At 39.0% G+C, this 19,037-nt stretch overlaps 1 protein-coding gene across 3 annotated transcripts in view; it reads right to left on the bottom strand.

Annotated features, from left to right (window-relative positions):
* Positions 1-644: 644 nt before the first annotated feature.
* LOC148121081 (ATP-binding cassette sub-family G member 3-like) overlaps positions 645-19,037 on the bottom strand; it is a 54,509-nt gene continuing 36,116 nt past the window's right edge. For 2 of the 3 annotated variants that reach the window (XM_087908781.1, XM_087908782.1), the window contains 6 exons: positions 18,309-18,398; positions 15,961-16,085; positions 12,964-13,118; positions 3,214-3,303; positions 2,377-2,462; positions 645-1,172 (listed from right to left, as the gene is read on the bottom strand). In XM_087908781.1, the coding sequence (XP_087764907.1) occupies positions 986-1,172; positions 2,377-2,462; positions 3,214-3,303; positions 12,964-13,118; positions 15,961-16,085; positions 18,309-18,398 (733 nt within the window). In that variant the 3' untranslated portion in view covers positions 645-985. Of the gene's footprint in view, positions 1,173-2,372; positions 2,463-3,213; positions 3,304-12,963; positions 13,119-15,960; positions 16,086-18,308; positions 18,399-19,037 lie in introns of those variants that run through there. The other variant, XM_087908783.1, reaches the window with a different exon arrangement.

The following is a 19,037-nucleotide window of genomic DNA, read 5'->3' as shown; positions in this document are numbered from 1 at the left end:
ACACCAATCACAAATCTTATTTAATGAGTTCATCAAAGGTGTTTTTATGGTCATTCATTATGTGTGGTCTTTTGTTTGTTTTGGTTTTGGCTTGGAAGTTGTGTCTTTTTAGCCTTGGGGAGCCTCAAACAGATTATCTACCTGAGGATGACTCTGAACTCCTGATCATTCCACCTCCCAAGAGAAAACACTGTAAGAATGCACCACCACACCAAGTTCACTGATATTTTTTAACCTTAGAAGTAACATGGATTTTTATAACATATTTTAGAACCATTCTTTGAAAACAGAATCAATACATTTTTATAGACCAGAAAATGGCTGATGATGGATTCATTTGGTGGATAAGAGCTTATGTTCTCACTGCAAAGATGAAGATGTAAAAAATGTAAAGAAGGTAAGGTTTTCTAGGACAAATTCTCCATTCCTAGGTAAAACAAATTTGATTGGCTACCTCTCATGATAATTATCAATGAGATGAACTAACATGCAATATGTAATAACATTATTTTGGTGCTTAGACTCTCTTAATTATAATTTAGTTTGTTACTATTTTGTGAACTTAAAAAAATAATCATTGCGGATTTACAGTATAACAGAAACCAAACAGGAAAAAGTCTTCATTAGATACTGTACACAAGAAGTTCCTTTTTATATTTGTAATTTTTATTTTTAAAAATTTGATAATGACATATATGTACACTATAGATTTCAGCCAATATTACTCCCCCATCTTTCTTTTTTCCCTTCCAGCCCTTCCAAATACTCTCTTTACAAGTCTGTTTCCCACATTCATAACATTGGATTTTGTCTTGTTACCCATAGAGTTTAACCAGTGCTGTCTGTGTGAATATCTACCAGAGCCTAACTGCCTCTCTTCTGAGTATACATGTGAAATCAATTATTGTCTCTCTCCTGTAATCTACCAGTAACCATTACTTTGACTGACTTTACAGAAAAAAACCAAAGTTTTTAGTTGTTGTTTTTAAAGATAATTCAGAGAAAATGGAAGAGTAATTTTAAAATGTCTTTTTTTGTTAAGAACTAATAATTGTACAAAGGTAATTGATAAGAGTATAGTCATTATACAAGCTAAGGCCACGATATTCTCCCAGAATCCCCATGAAGAGAGACTGATGCCCCGCATTGTCAAGAATTCTTCTCCAGTACATCTGTAAGTCAACATATAAAAAATATGTCAAAGTTTATCATACATTCATTATTACATGATTTTAAAAACCCATAGTTTCAACATATCATTAACAGTTTCTTCTTTATATTTATTTGGCTGTAGTCAGGATATACTTACAATTTTGTTATATATTATGCCAATTTAAACTACTTGAATCAGGTCCCTTAGTTAGTATCAAAAACCATCCAAAGAGGCATAGCTGTTACCAGTGGAAGCAGGCTTAGTAAGCTTAGCTATGTCATTCATTTCTAAATCTACAATGCTGCTCTCTCCTCAAAGGGCAAAGTCATGGATGAAGTACTAGGTTCCCATTAAGCAGAAAACCTCAGGTATATAATGACACACAGATGCTCTAAGAGATCAAAGCTTTGTGTGATTCTGCTGACTAGGCACACAGTCAGGCAAAAGAACACAGCATCAAATTCTAGACCAAGGACCAGAAGAGAAGAAGGGTTTCAGACAGAAGTCAGTCGATTTCTAACAGCTCCTGTACTAAGAGAATGGTGACAACTATGGATACTCTGCTATGGAACATGCCCAGATGCCCAGGACTACAGACAGAGCCTGAGTAGCAGTTGGATCACAGCAGGTTGCAGGGTCCTGTACACAGGTTAGAAAAACAGCTGCTTTTTAGTGAATTTAGTTAAATGTGTGTTTTTCATTGCAGGACAAGTCTTCTGATAAAACATTTAAACACGAGAGAGAGAAAGAGAGAGAGAGAGAGAGAGAGAGACAGAGACAGAGACAGAGACATCACCCTTTGATTTCCTGAAGTCCTCTAGAGTGTGAGGCAGAGAGAAGACCCTGAATGCTGACAGGACCTTCTGGACCTTGCTGTCCTCACATTCTTGGGCTCTGCTCAAAGGGACCCTAATCTAACCATGTGAAAACTGAATGCCTTTGTAAACTATCAGAACAGCCTAAGTCAAACGCAAATATTCTGAATAGAGGAACTCAAACCCACAATCAATACACCAAAACCATTTTTAAAGGGCCAAAGAACCCTTTCTGCACATTATCTACGTCATGGAACACTAGGATGGAAACACAGCCACCTGTGCATTAGTTACAGTGACTCACTCTGGGGAATGGGCAGAGGACAGAGTTAATTCTGAAAGGATGGGTTTCCCCTCTAGGTCTAGTAGCAGTCTATGTCCCGATCGTGACACTGAACTCAAGCTTACATTACAAAGTTATAACATCTATTGGTTTCTTCTGTTTTGTGCTCTGGACAGAAGTTTTGTCCCATGAGTTCATTGTGCAGCAAAGCCTGTAATACAAACATGAACAGGGAAAGGCAAATAGTTTAATACTTCCATACGTTTCCAAAGAATAAACACAGCTATAATGTCAAGTTCAATCTTGACAGTAATTTCCAAAAATATTTTTAAACAAAGAATTCCCAACAAGTTCAGTCTGTATAGCAAAGCAGTCCCCTCCCCACACTCAGAAATTTTAGGATTGAAATGATGGGATTTCCCAACTACTCAGAAGTGGACTCTGTAACTAGACTACTCCAGGATCCTCCCTCTCTGCCAAGTCCATAACCCCATAAACACTGTAATTAAAACAATACTACTGATTTATAGCAACAATATAGTCTTGCTTGCTTTCATTGAAACAGGTTGTGAAGGCTAATATGGCTCTGTAATCACATGATTTCTGTTTCTTTTATTATCTGATATAAACTATGTATCTTAGTCCATGATCCTTTAATTATTTCCTTATTGAGTAGTATCTCAACTGCATGCCTTTTTATCATATCATCTATCTCTCCTCTTTACTCTGACATTTTTCTCACCCTTTATTTCCCTCAAATAACACATGACCAGGGGAAAACCCGAGATGACTCACTGACCTTTGGCTAAAACCAACAGGAAATCTCTTATCTTTTGGTCTTGAAAGGAAAACCCTGGGTAGCAACTGGTTAGAAATTACAGCTGAGGAAAGGACTTGGTTGGGAATCATTTCATTTGCTACAGTTGGAGAACCCAAGTACAGTGAAAGACAGGGCAACTTACTGTAAATCCATAATGCGGAATGCTAAAGTAGTAAATCCAGGAGAGGTCGTGCATGATGTTTATGGAATATAGTGACAGAGCTGTGATAAACTACAAAGAGCAAAACCACACATTAGAACCAGTCCAATGAGTAAGAGATCTAGACAAGATCCTTCTTCTTCAAGACCCCTTCGTCCTTCAGACCACTTCTGCTCAGACCAGTTTTTTAAAAGATTCTTTCAGTAAACTATAAACAGAATTCTTCACTCTTGGCAAAGCCAAGGCTCTTTGTGGTTTCCAAAAGGAGGAAGAGCCACCCCACTCTGTATGAGTCAAATGAATGCTTGTATTGTTTATCTTTAAAAGGGCTTTCAATCTTCCCACAATCTATTCAGTGGTCTCGGACAGCCATTGTGGGTGGTATCATCCGTGGTCTGTTGGTCCCACATTCTATAAGAAAGCAGTCTGATCAAACTTATAAGCAGCACCTGTCCATGGTCTCTGCATCAGCTCCTGCCTCCAAGTTCCTGCCAGTTTTAGTTATGATTCTGACTTCCTTCAATGATGAACCGTGATATAGAAATATAAGCCAAATAAACCCCTTTCTCCTCAACTTTCACTTTGGTCATGGTGTTTCATTACAGCAACAGAAACCCTAAGTAGGACAAACACTGAACATCATGTACCCACTTTTAGTTTCAAGGATCAATAAGTCCTGATATGTATAAGAGTTTTGACTCTACCTTTGTGACTTCAGAAGCAATTTTGAATTCATTTGAAATATCACCTTAAGACAACTTCAAGCCTAGAATAGACCAACCACACAATGTGGTAAAAAGGAGAAGAAAGAGCATCCAATCCCCCATGTAAAAATAGTAAAAAACCACAGAACCACATGGAGATTGATAAGGCCCTGATGGGGCTAAACAGGGAACAGGTCTGATGTTCACATAAAACTTGTTCTGTCCACTCTTAAGTACACTAGCTTTGCAAAACAATGACTGTGTGCATGCATTCAGACTGCTCCTGACCAAAAAAATTGTACAGAAAATACATTTGGCTTCATAACTAGATTTTAAAGTCCCATATAAAAAACTTTATAATAAATATATTTATATTATATAATACACCTTAATAATATAATATAATATTATATTTATATAATATGTTTATATAATAACCAGCTGTCTTAGTTCCTTTTCTGTGGCTGTGATAAAACACCATGACAAACAGAGAAAAGCCAGGAATTTTTCCCAACTACAAATTTTAAACACAGTGGGAACAAAATGAAGAAATGACCTCATTCACAGTAATCTCAAAAGGGGGAAAGGGAGGAAATATATTGCCATAAATTTAAACAAATAAAATACTTGTACAAGAGAAAATTTAAGACATGGATAAAACATTGAAGATACAAGAAGATAGACCTCTATGCTAATAGATTCAGAGAATAAATAGGAAAATATTCTTCCTACCTAAAGTAACAAACAGATTCATTGCAATCCCCTTCAAAATTCCAGTATGATTTACAGAAATTGAAGAGACAATACTATATTTCACAAGGAAATAAAAAAGACTCAGGTTAGGCAAACAATTCTAAACATCAACAATAAACCCAACAGAGGTAACATCATCCATTGGAACTATCACTACCCATTGATGAGAGAATTCATCCCATGCAGTATGAGGAATAACTCATTCTCTCTATTGATATGAGGTGTTCAGTGGGCCTGCCTGCACATCTGGGAACAAGAACAATAGACCCCGGCAAGCTTTACCAATCCATGTGTCTTTCTCTCATAGAGAGGACAACATGCCATTTGCTCTGGTAGACAGTGTCCCACTCAAAGGAAATGGATACTTGACCATGAGGATGTCCTGCCTCACAGGTGTAGCAATCACTCTTTGGGCACATGCACTGTACAGTTTACCCAAGTATTTAGCTGTCTACTTCAGTTTTATAAGCACATTTAGCAAAGGTAAAAGCAGAGTGAACGCTATCAACTCCATGTCTCTTAGGTTATGAGGGATTGTTAGAATCCTTTTGGGAATAAATTTTAAAGGCTGCCTGAATGATCCAAAGTGGATAATTTGGGGCATGTGTACTTTTTCATCAGAGAAAGGTTTCTAGTTTTTGTTTGTTTATATGTATATTTTGTTTCCTAGGTATGGTTAAGACTAGACACTCATCAAAATGAACTGTAGAAAGGCTGTTTTTGTTACATTAATAAATTTTTATTATCGTGTAAAAAAAATAATAAACAAGACTTTTAAAAGTTCATTTTAAAGGTTTTCCTTGTACTAAGATTGGCCATTTTCCTGGAACAATAATGTCAGCACCCTTTCACTTGGCTGGAACGTGACCTACCTCCTTAACCTTCTGAACTGTGTTCTCAGTTAACATCACAGCAAGAGGGCCTCCCAGGTCCTTTTCAACTTGTTTTCTGTTTTGTTTTGTTTTTTGACCTTTAAGTAGTATTTGGTCCCCAAGCAGGAAACCATGGACTGAAAATTTTAGCAGAGGATTCTGGGTGAAAACTTTGTAACCTAAGAGAAAGCAAAGTGGAAGAGAGATCCTCAACACAGTTGATGAGAAACTGATTTTAGATTCCCTGGTGGGAAGTCCACTGGATTCCCCGTGATAGGAGACATGTAATGTTCATGTCTCTCCATCTGAGGAGGTGGTGGGTTCCTACTAGTGCATATTTAAGCATTTGTCAGTTTCTTTGTCTCTTTGGTATCTGTAGAAGTTCATCTGGATTTCTTCAAAGGATTTCAGTTCAGATCTCCCATGTGGGTTATTAATTATATCCATACCCCCATTTTTTTCTTTTGGCAAGTTCATTAACACTCATACCTGATTGACACACACCTGTGTAGACTACAGGTAATTTGGTTTCTACTCTTGTGATAATGGATAAAAGGGTTTATTTGACTTTCCCATCTTGACCACAGTCTATCATTAAGAGAAGTCAACATGGAAATTCAAGGGAGGAACCTGGAGGCAGGAGCTGGAACAGAGTCCATGGAATGATGGTGCCTAATGACTTACTCATAATGGCTTCCACAGCATGGATGACCTTCCCACTGTAGTGTTGTCCACAGTGGGCTGGGACCTCCCACATCAATCATTAATAAAAGAACACTTCCTCCATAGACTTGCCTACAAGTGAATTTGATGAAATCTTTTCTCAACAGAGGTTGGTTTTGTTTTGTTTTGCTTCGAACAAGATTTCTCTCTGCATCCCTGACTGTCCCATAGACCAGGCTGGCTCTAAGCATGTGCCAGCACTCCTGAAGAGGTTTCCTCTCCATTATGACCAAGAATTATGACAAGATGAAAAGAAAACTAACCAACACAACTCCCACACAATTATAAATTCTGTTTTTCATTGCATATAGCCTGAGTCTACATGGATTTATTATAAGATATAGGCTGGTCAGAGTATGCTCTCCCCATACTACATGGCCTCTCTGATCAAGAAGATGGAGTATTTACCAGAGGGGTCTCATAGTCCTTCATACTGTCTGAGCTAGGAAGAAAATGGCCAAAGTTCTGCCTGATCTCTCTCACCATCTGTGTCCCATTTGCTGTAGGGTGTAAGCTCTTCTGAAAACACAGGAGAGCTCTACCAGCCTTGGGACTATAACTCCATGTGACATTTAGATAAAGTTCAGACAAAGGAACACAAACAATTTTAAACAAATCTTGGTTTTATTTTTCAAGGAGTTAATCTAATACTGTTAGCAAAACACAATTAACTATCTTTATTACATGTATTTTTGTTTTGGTTCTGTGATATTTGGAATTGGTTATGTAAATCTTTAGAAGCCTGTGTTTATAAATGTGAAAATGACTTGGTCAATACCTCATGACAACTCTGCTGATTTAAGTAGAGGTTTGGCATTGGTGTATTGACCTTTGACTCATAAATTGCTGTATCATGTATATCATCTTTAAGTCTTATCTTTTATATTGCTAAAATAATTTACTTGGACCCTTGAAACTTGTATAAGCTTTCTAGTTTTTTTCCATTCTAGCCATTTTAATCTTCATACATAAACCATTTTCTTTAATTAAAAATCTCTTTTTATCTTCCACCTCCTTTGTCATTTTTTTATTTTTTTGAGAGAGGGTTTCTCTATGTAACTTTGGAGGTCCTGGAACTCACTGCTCTGTGGACCAGTCTGGCCTTGGATTCACAGAGATCCACTTGCCTCTAACTCCTGAGTGCTGTGGTTAAGGGGATATTCCACCATGCTCAGTCTTACCTTTACATTCTTAAAATCTTTTTTAAAAAATCATTCTTACTTTTTAAAATTCCATGGATCATGGGTGTTTGACTATTGAAAGTATGCATTAAAAATCAACTATTTCTTTATCATCAGGGTACAGAAGGAGAGTAAAGAGAAATCTTTTATATCTATGACATTAACATGCTAGTTTTGAGTTTGATTTTGCATTGCTGTTTAAATATGTTGGTGAGGTTAATCACCTCAGAAAGAAACCTGTCAGCTCCAAGAAAAGAATGTTATTATTCTTTCACATTTGAAACATGCTAGAGGCCATAAGGATGCTGCTAGAATTTTTGCTTTCTGCTTTAATGGTGCCCATATTTTGGCATATTATTTTATCATATCAGAAAATATATTAGGAGCTATATTCATGGAATGAGGGTTTATTGGTTAATCATTTGTTTTAATAATCAAGAGTTTGTATTGTTTGTATTTTCTAATGCCAATGAAAGGAACAGGTGAAAGAAACTTCTTTATTGCCTGTCCACAGCTTTTGTTGACCACAGAGCTGCTGAAGAGTTCTGTAGGCTTCTGTCTGACAGTGGACAAATTTCTGAGTGTGTATTATAATCAGGGACTTTATTTTAAGATCTGGCAGTCAGTGGATCCACAAGCTAGCTGGGAATCCAAGGGTTGACCTTGCTTAGTAACCATTTAGAGACAGCAAGTCTTGAGCCACGATTTTAAAGGCTTATTTTGAAGAGAGTTCTTTAAAGTTTTATGTTTATATTTGCCAGAAATGATCAAATCTGCTCTTCATAGCCAAAGTTTTGCTGAAACCACAGTGCTTTCAAGATAAAGGCAAAGTTTAGTTATGGATGGACAAGTCACTCAGTCTCAAGGTGGTAGAGGCCTGCTTGCTACTAGGAAGTAGGCAGTGCCCTGTCTGCCAATTTGCTGGAGCAAGATATGGGCAGAGCAAGATGAAGCCCTTCATGAGATTTCCTGAGAGAAGGTGAACATTCCCAAGAGTGCACTCAGTTATAAAAGTTCACAGAATTAAAGTTCACTTTCAAGGAAAGATTCCTTTAAATGGTGCCTCAGTTCTAATTTTTTTAAGTAAATATTATATTTGTTATGGACTCAGATAAAACTTAGGATCCAAAGAACTCCCCATAGCAAAAGCAGACATGTAAACCAAGGTGGAAAGACTGACAAGCAACAGGAGCAACATCATTAGGGAGAGCTATTGTTTCGGGCAGTTTACTCCAAAAAAAAGTGCCAATCTGTTTCACAATGTAAGGAAACTTGATCAAGACAGTTGAATATCATATCCCATGTACCTTTTAAATTTCCAGCCATATATTCTCCAGGATAAATTTTTTCTGTTGTGTACCCCCTTAAATATGTAACCACATATGAGAAGGGAAAAGGGAGGGGTCACACAAACTTTGTTCATCTTATTTATATGGACACATTCAGTCGTCTTTAACCCTTGACCAATGCACTAGAGTCATTGTAGAACTGCATTTTTAAATCTTTAATAACAATGCTCAGGCAGTTCTGGGCTCCCAGGTGACTACGTTTCCCTTTTACACTCTAAGGTAGAAGGACCATATACAACAATGGGCAGAACTCTTGGAAATGGTCATGGGCCTTGCTGTTTCTGCTGTGCTTTGTGGTCCTTGCTCTGGGATGGCAATAGAGCCAATCTCCTACAGATTAACTGTGGTACTGCAGGAACTCCTACAGCCAGTAGCCTTTAAGTTACCCGCCCACTTGGTGTGGCCTCTTCTACTATAAATGCCCATGTAAAGCTCATGTTCTCACTTTTTTCTGGCTGTGGGATTCTGTTGCTATTTCCCATTCAAGCAGAGGACTGTGAGCTGTGAGTCTACCCCTAAATAAATAACCCTTTATTATACTCAGTTCTGAGCTAGTGTGGGATTTCTTTTTAATCACCGTCTTCACTGTTCCACTAATGTCATGTTTGTCTGCAGCCCCATCCCATGAGAGTCCAGCTCCCCAGCAATCATTGGGTAAAAATATCATCACCATACCCCAACAGGAGTGCCCAATAATGAAAGAGGCTTTTAGGTCTAAGAACAAGAATGCCAAGACTTTCTTTACAGAAACTATTCTACAGTCCAGGCCAGCAGCCTTAGCAGAGTATTCTGAGTCCAATTCTGAATATGATGGGCAGAATTTTCCTTCAGTTTTCCTTTGTCCGCTGTATGTAGTGACTTACATCTTGATTGGGTGATATCAGTATGGGCAGTGAGCTAGAACTGTTTAAATATGGAGGAGGGGAATTCCAGGAGACTTGGGATGAAGGTACAAGTATGATCAAGGACAGTGGCCTTTCCACCTGTCTGTATTCTCTTTCTTGGGGTGAATGAAAAGCATAGAGGTATTGGAGAGACTACTCCAATGGCAGTGCCCAACCACTCAATTTTTTTATTATATTTATGGCGTCCTCTACAAGATGGAATGCTGGTTGGTAGCCAACAGACATATTATAGCAACAGCAGATGGTAACTGAGGTTCAGGTGTCAGCCTCCCAGGAGTTCAAGCAAGGTTTATGAGAGAGACCCCAGAATGTCTTCTGCTTATGCTGTGCTTTCATCTTGTTGCTGCTGCTATGTATACGGTATGGGGAGTTCCCCACTGCCAGTATTATAATGTGTTTATATCATGTTTATTATATCTCACTGGGAATTTATATCCATGGCTTGTCAGGAAGATAATTTTTCCTGAAGCTGTGTAATTTTGATGAATAAAATAATGTTTCATAGCTAGGCCTACGGTTACATGAGATCTGCGAGTCATACTTAGAAGCTGCTTTAAATCTCAGCTCTAATGTTAACTAGGAGCCATACTGGATCAAATCTATTTAATCTTAATGCTGAGAATTACAGTTAAAGGTTGCTTGTGTAACCATTAGATGGTACTAGCTTCAAAAAAGTGTTAGACTAGACCAGATGTCTTGCTAAAAGTTTTTAAGATCAACTATCTTAGATAAGGAATGACGCACAGCTGTAGGATCTGGTTCAGTTGTAAATACAAAAAAGTCCAATGATTGCTAGCTGGCAAATTATTAATTCCTAGCACTCATTCCTGACCTCAATTTGTGAAAATAAATTCTGACTAATCAAGGCTACAGAAGATAACTTGACTCTGTAGCCACAAATGAGGACTGCAGTTGTTCTTGGATAATTAGAAGCTACACACAATCTTTACATTTGGACTGTGACCTTTTTATGACTCTTATACTGCCTGAAATTATTGGCTGGGATATATAATTTGTAAAAAAAAAGACAGAAGACAAAGCAATGTAGTAATTCAAGGATCAATGAGCAGGAATAAAATGAATGTAATAGCAAGAAGAGCCAACATGAGAAAATGAAGACAACCACCAAGAGTATGCATGAGTTTTTTTTAACTTTCCCTAAAAAGCCCTCAGATAGAAAATGTCTATGTGTTTTGATGCTGTGAGTTTCTCTTTGAGCCATGCTGCAGCCTGAGACTGGTTCCCTGAAGCTGCAATAATGTAAAGCTGCATCATGTCTGATGTTGTGGTTAGTGGGGTCATAGGTCCCAGAGGAGAATCTACTGTTATTCTTTTAAATGGATATGGTATTAAACTGACTTTGAATGAGTTGTGATACTCATAAATTAGTGCATCTCAGACCTTCATCAGAGAAACTTCCTTTTGCAGGAGAAAGTGATTAACACAGACTCTCCACAGATCAGGTAGAGAAGAGAGACTACACAAGATCTAGGCCTAAATGGGACATCTGGATATCACACCCTCCTCCCAAGGATCCAGGTTCATTATGATAGAGAGTCTAGAGAGATTGTAGGAGCCAGAGGCAGTGGACAACTACAACAAGACAGTGTTTTCTTGTCACAACAGGACAGTGGCACATATGAATGCAGAGCAGTTGTGACAACATGGACATCACCTGTACAAGATCAAGACAGAAAATAAAATCCCTGTATGAAGGAGAGAATTGGCCATGAACTCCTACCCCCACGTGAGGAGCTACAGGCAGTTGATGGCTGCAGGGACGGGGAGAGCCAGTTTTCTTTTAGGATATGGCCCCTGGGAGCCTACCCATACTCCAGTAGGTGGCCCTCCATACAGGCATGTATGGGCACAGTTAAGTAGACCCAGTGGTTTACAAAATGCAGAACAAAGAATGAGACAGGGAGAGGAGAACGGCGAGAGCGACAGGAAATGTAGCAGTTACTTCCCTGCTGCCGAAATACAACGCCATGATCAAGGCAGCTTGTGGAAGAGAGAGTTCCTTTGTCTTTGGGCTTCCAGAGAGATAAGAGGACATCTTTGCAGGAAGGCATGGTAGCGGGCAGCAGGTAGCACACAAGGACTTGGGTGAAGATGTGTTGAATATTCACATCTTCACGTGACAGAGTGCAAAGAAGAGAGGGAGGAGGAAGAGGACAAGACCATAAACACCCACAGCCCCTCCCCTGCCCAGGGACAGACTTTCCCATCAGTCTCTACCTCCTAATGGTTCCAGAGCCTCTCACATAGTATTATCATCTGTGAAGCAAGTGTTCAAGTCGCTGAGCCTTAGGGCACATTTCTCATTCAAAATTCCACAGGGAAGAATTTAGGAGAGGGAGAAAATGACATAGACTTCATTTAAACACTTTATTTGCATTTAAGAATTTCTCAAACAAAAATTTGTTAAAGTTTTACATTAGAGGATAGTCATACATATATGACTATTTAAATAAGAATAAAAACAAATCTTTGCATTTTCTCAATGAAATGCATCTGCCATTGCCAAGCAACAGTATGCTCCTGCAGTAGCAAAAAGAACATAAACAATCAACACACTACATTAATCGTTCTACTTACCTGATATGCTTTTTGGGAAAATATGGGATATGGTTCCATTAATTGATTGATTCATTTACATTAATTGTGTAATTTATGGGCATGAAAAACTAAGACTGAGTAACCAATTACAGACAGATGAGAAAAAGTATGCTAATTCAGGAGACTGGTTAGTCCTTAGGAGTCTGGAATCTTCTACTATTTCTAACAATTTTCAGAACAAGTGACCTCTGAGATAGACTCCAGATACTGAACAATTACATTGACCATGACCTTGGCTTTTCTTCTAGAGACTACTGAATAAACCAAATCACATCTGCTATGGCTAAAAGAGAAGGCAGTTCTCTTACACTGGATGCAGTCCATCTTGTGGGGGGATCAGCCAATCACACCACTTTCTTGAAGTTCTTATTTATTATGATTTTGTAATATGATCCCAAGAAATGTCTGTTAAGAGCTCACTAGAAAGGGCATGCCAACCACATCATAGGACTAAATCAGATCAGCAGCCAGAAAGCCTAGAAGGAAAGGCAGCGCCTTCTCTTCTACAGACCATGATAAGCTTTAGCATAAGGCCTCTGTCCCAAGTCCTGATGTGTCCAACAGGTTAGATGTGCAAGGAAGAACACATGGAAAGTTTTCCTCTTATAAATACAGTTCACACTCACCACCATGAACATAAAATAGATGGCTATCAGTTGTGTTGGTACAGCTGCTGCATTCTCCCCTGCTCCTATAGACAGCGGCAGGGAACTGACACAATAAGCCAACATCATGACGGTAAATATCGTAATGAAGAAACCCTTCACATCTGTTCGTACTCCTTAGAAAGATAAAAATGGCGGTGGTCAATACAGCTGCTGAAATCCAGGATATTGTACAGTTTTCAAATAAAGTCATTATACAGTCATTATACGGCCAGAAGAGGGGATCAGATCTCCTAGAGCTGATGATGAGGATGCTGGGAATCAGATTTGGGGGCTGTGGGGTGGCAACAAGTGCTCTTAACCGATGAGGCATCTCTCCAGTCTCATCATATGACTTCATGTTTATACTTGCCATAAAACACCTTTCCATATAATACCTATTCTCTTTTATAAACGATTATGATTCATTTATGAGATCCTGACATGTAGCGCTATAGGGGACACAACTGCCAAAATTCTACTGTATTCTCTCACAGGAGAATTACCAATAGAAATCTTTCTTGTCCTCATTCCCTTGTGTTTATTGTAATTACATTAGTAAAAGAAATAGCATCAGGACTATGGGGAGATAGAACCTCATTAAGAAAATCCCTCCATTAGATTGGTATGCATGCAAGCCTATGGGGTTATTTTCTTGATGAATTTAGGTGGTAGCTTTTAAACAACTGTAGATGATGCCATCCCTGGGCAGGTAGTTCTTGTTTCCAAAAGAAATCAGGCTGAGAAAGCCATTAGGAGCAAGTCAGTAAATAGCACCCCTCCATGGCCTCTGCTTCACTTCTTGCTCACAGGTTTCTGCCTGGAGTTCCTACCCTGACTTTCTTTCTTGATATACTGCAAGATGTCTAAGGCAAGAATTAAATAACCTTGAAGTGCTTTTAATACATAAAGGAAAGGTAGGTGTCTTCAAATTTAGTTTTCCCTATGAAGTCATCATGTAACTGCTCTGGAGGAAGGCAATGGGTCCCACAAGCTGATTTGTAAGCTTTATGGAGCTAGTGCTATGAGTCATGCACAGTCCTGTGTTTCTATAATAGTCACAAAGACACAAGTTAGAGTCTAGAGGAGCTGAATTCCATGTCTAACTGTTTTCAAAGTACATGGTATCTGCCACGGATAAGCAGGACACAAGAAAAAAGATTGTCAAATCCTGCCAAGACTGGGTAAGACGGTTTTGAAACATTTTCTGCCTCTGAAAATGGTGTGTCAGTTACATTAGGCCTTAGCCAAAGTTGGTTGCTTCAACATTGCAAAAGAGATTTTGGGTGATTGCTCAAGTAGCTAATTGTCTCCGTCATATTCTGCTCACTTTGGAAGCTGCTTGATTGCACTTCCGGTCTTCTCAAGTAATATTATCTCCCTTCTCAGGCCTTTGATGGGGTTGAAGATTAGGTAGTTGTAGTTACCTTCCTCTTATGATTTAGCCAGGCTTATTTCTGATGTAAGATTTACACTCCTTGGAATAGAATGTTTACTAAAACATTTGTCAGGTGTTCCTTGCTTAATATTGCTTATGTTGTTTGTAATTTTATACTTGATATCTGTTCCTATTGTATATAGTTTAGCATTGGTTTTGGATCACTCTTGTTTAGACAAAAGGAGGAGATGATAGGGAAAACCTTGTTAGCCAATTATCTTTAAGAGGTGGAGTCCAGTTAAGACATGGTTTCTGGGACCTGAGGCAAAACCTGTGCACCACCAGGTGTTCTCTCTCTGTGCCCAGGTGCTCTCTCTCTCTGCACCATTCCTGTGAGTCACTGCTGTGCTTGGATTTCTCATTTCCTGTCTCGTGAGTTTTCCCCTTATATTAAATAAAAATATAATTGTTGTATCCTTTAGCTAGCCTGGTTATTTCAACACCTTGGTGTGCATGTCCCGTAGCATGCATGTACCATGGTGTGCATGTGCCATGGCATGCAAGTGCCATGGTGTGCATGTGCTGTGGTGTGCATGTGCTATGGGGTGCATGTGCCATGGTGTGCATGTGCCATCAGGTGCATGTGTGTGGTGTGCATGTGCTATGGGGTGCATGTGCCATGGTGTGCATGTGCCATCAGGTGCATGTGCTGTGGTGTGCATGTCCCATGCTGTCTATTGCCATGCTGGGTATATGGAGTTGAAGGACAACTTTGTGGACTGATTCTGTCCTCTACTGTGGATTCTGAGGATCAAATTCTGACTGTTTGGCTAGCAGGACAAACATATTCCCCAAATCCTCCCATACATGACTGGTTCTGAAAGATAAATGTCTTATAAAACAAAGTCTAAGCTTTATCAGTGCTTTTTATGTGTGTCTCTATTTGTATAAAAATTATGGAAATTATAAAAAGTCTAGGATAAAACCTGACCTTGTGCACATATTATTCTGTTAACATATTTTAAATAATATTTACATAATATAATTTGAACAAATACCAAAGTTGCGGTCCCTGTTTGTAAGATGGCAGAGGAAGACAAAGTATCCAGTAAATATTTTATACACATGGACATATCTAAGAGATATTATCCTCTTTCCTATATTGTATTTAAATAAACAGACATTTATACACAAACACACAGAAAAATATACAGTTGGGCTAGAGAGATGGCTCAATGGTAAATGCATGTGCTATTAGTGCAAAGCCCTGAATTATAATCCCAGCACCCACAAGGTGTCTCAAATTCTTTCATAACTCCAGTTCCAGAGGATTTGATGTCCTTTTCTGGCTTTCTCAGGCACTGCATTCACTTAGTGCACACACACATGACAGACAGACAGACACATAGACACACACCCCCCCACACACATAGAGTAAAAATTAGTTCTTTACAGTACATGTGGATAAATATCTAATAACTGATATTGCTCCATTATCATTATAAATATAGTTATGTAATAATTTATCTTGCTCCATTATCATTATCAATATAGATATCTAATAATTGATCTTGCTCCATTGACTCAAATGTGTCACTTACCTGTTATGCTGAATAATATAATGGTAAATATAATACTTGACAACAACCTCCTGGGCACCAGCTCACCCAGCAATTTCCCAAGGAAAAATGATGATACTCTGTAGTATCCACTGGTGTGCTCATGTCTACAGAGGAAAAGATCACATTATACATCCTTAGATTAGTCCAGAAGGCGCAGGGGAGATGCTGGCTACACTGACTTCTGCTACCACAGAGAGACTAACATGACAATGACCCCTATTCTCCAGGCTAACTCCCACACATGTTCCCATCTTATGGACCAGAATCTCTAGGCCATCATCTTTATGACATTCTTACTATGATTCTCCCCATGAGAGAATCTCCCCTCTTTTGTCCACTCTGGGCACACAACAGTCCTCCAGGGAAATAGCCCAATGTGCCCATTCTCTTCAGAGTCTCTGCTTCTCTGAAGCTGGCTTTTTGAGCAGCAGTTCACTTGTACCTCACCTCAGACAGTGATCATACAGACTTCTCTCCTTCCAGTTCTGATGGACAAAGTGACACTATCACTCTGAGGTGTTGATTTAGGACACCATGTGTTTCTTTTCTGCTACTCTCACATTAGGATAGAATTCATCTTTCAATAATCTCACTTTTCAACCATGAATCCTACCAGTACCAAATCTAATCCTACCTTCCTGACATCTTTCTATAAGTCATTCCAAATTCCAAGGTCTTCTGCTCCCGTTGTATTTGTGTAGCTCTATTTTTTTTTTTTAGAATAGACCACCAGTGCAGGTTGGCCTCAAATTCCATTAGCCAACTGTAACAACTGTAACATGAAGGAGCCTGCTTGTTGGGGTTTCTGTCCCTCCTGGTACCCCAACAAGTCTGCAAGCCCCCCAAAAAATCATACAAAGGACTCCATAAGATTATAAAACTGATTGGCCCATTAGCTCAGTCTTCTTATTAACTAATTCTTACATCTCATGGTAACCCATAATTCTTGTCTGTGTTAGCCATGTGACTCAGTACCTTTTCCAGTGGGGCAGGTTACATCTTGCTTCTCTGTCGTCTGGGCAGGAATGGAGGAATGGGTTTCCTCCTTCTTAGCCTTCTCCTGTTCTCACTGTCCTGCCTCTACTTCCTGTCTGGTTGACCCACCTATACTTCCTGCCTGGGCAGGTACAAGACTTTGGACTCACCAAGACAGGATACATATGAAGTATTTTCTCTGAATTTGTCAAATGCAAATGAACTAGATATTGTTGATATATTTATTACCTGTGTATATTGTATATAGTCATTGTACTTATTGTATGTTGTTTTTTGTATTAGTTATAGCTTTCTTTTTATTTTAGGCAAAAACGAAAAATGTGGTGGCATTTCAACTGTATTTTAACAAATGAAGCTTGCCTGAAGATCTGAGAGTAATATAGCCCCACTGGTCAGTCTTACACTAGGCAGTGGTAGCACGCACCTTTAATTCTAGTTGCCACACTGGTTACCTTAGAAACCAGGTGGTTCATGCCTTTAATCACGGTGGTGCACATTTTTAATCCCAGCCTTAGAGAAGATTATAAAATGGGAGGAAATAGCACTCAACAAACAGTCTCATTTTGAGATTCCTGGAGTCATGATCACCCTTTCAAACTGAGGTCAGGGTAAAAGCCAGAGGCAGGCTTTTGGTCTTCAGGTTGAACCCCATTTTTAGTCTCCGAGCTTCTATTAATCATGCTTCAAGCGAGGCCCTCAGCTCCTCTCTGATGACTCCCCTCCTTGGCATGTACTTGGGGGCAAATCTTGGTCATCTTTGAGAGAAGGGAATCCCAAGTACAGGACACCAGGAAAAGGTTTTTCCATGTTTAAAAAACATGGGAGACAAACCACTCTTTTATATGAAGCTGCTCTCTGGCTCTTTCCAGCCCTGCATCAAGAGAAGGACTCTGATTCCTGTGCAGCTGTCCCTCTCTAGCTTCAACGTGCTGCTGAACCCACTATACTTAAGCTCTATGAAAACCCTGACATCCTTCCCTGGGGGTTCAGGATCCTCCAGTGATTCTCAGTCACCTACAACTGTATCTGCAGCACTGGGATCTGGTGACCACACCCAAAATTTTGAAACTTTTACTAAGCATCAGGCACCTCTGGTCTTAATTTCCCAACTAGTTTTTCATTAATATTAATAATCTCTTTACATACTTCAAAATACATGGGGCCACAATGATGAACACAAACTTCCAATATTCGGTTACTTTTCAACTAAACAAATAAGAAAAAAGGAAAAATACTGGTATTTCATGCAATAACATCCTAGGCCCAACTATGAATATAATCATCTTGGTCATCATCACCTGATGCCTGCCTCTGGAGCAGGGGCTACTCACACAAAGAGATTCCTGTCAATCATGAAGAGCTCCCCTGCAGACATGCCTGTGATACATTCAACACTTGTAAGCAAGAAGAGCATGACAGATCTGCAGAAAGAGAATGGAAGAAAAATCAAACAGAAAACTCAACATTAGAATGGTTTCTTTACAACAGAACTTGTTCTGTACATTAAATAAAATCATATGATTTTTCTTTAAAAAAAGAAAATGAAAATGACAACAAAGAAGTGGTATTGGAGAGATGGCTCAGCAGTAAAGGGTGCTTGTTGTTCTTACAAAGGACCCAGGTTTAGTTGCCGGTACCCACACGGTGGATCACAAGCATCTGTCACTCTAGTTCCCATGGATATGATGCCATCTTCTGATCTCCACAAGTCTCAGGACACTCACATGGTGTATATACATCCATGCAGACAAACATTCATGCACATAAGAATAAAATAACTATTTAAAAAAGAAAGAAGGAAAATGTAGAACTGTTCTGATTATAAAAGTCAGGAAGTCCCTTGAGTTACTTTCCTCTCTGCCTCCACTGCAGTATCTGTTAATAGAAGTGCTTTCTCTAAAATCCATCAATGTGATAATGACCCTGAATATAATCATCCTTGGGTATATAATTTAGGAGTTAGTTGGTTTTAGATGGAATCATGAGAAAGGAACCCCATGATGCCATCTGTGTCACCATCATGGAAAAAGACAGCACTGCAGAGTTTACCATGAGACGGC

This window comes from Myodes glareolus, chromosome 8 (assembly GCF_982192425.1).
Source record: "Myodes glareolus chromosome 8, mMyoGla1.1, whole genome shotgun sequence".
Lineage (NCBI taxonomy): Eukaryota > Metazoa > Chordata > Mammalia > Rodentia > Cricetidae > Myodes > Myodes glareolus.
Note: the sequence above shows the minus strand (reverse complement) of the source record. Positions and strands in the feature narration are given on the sequence as shown.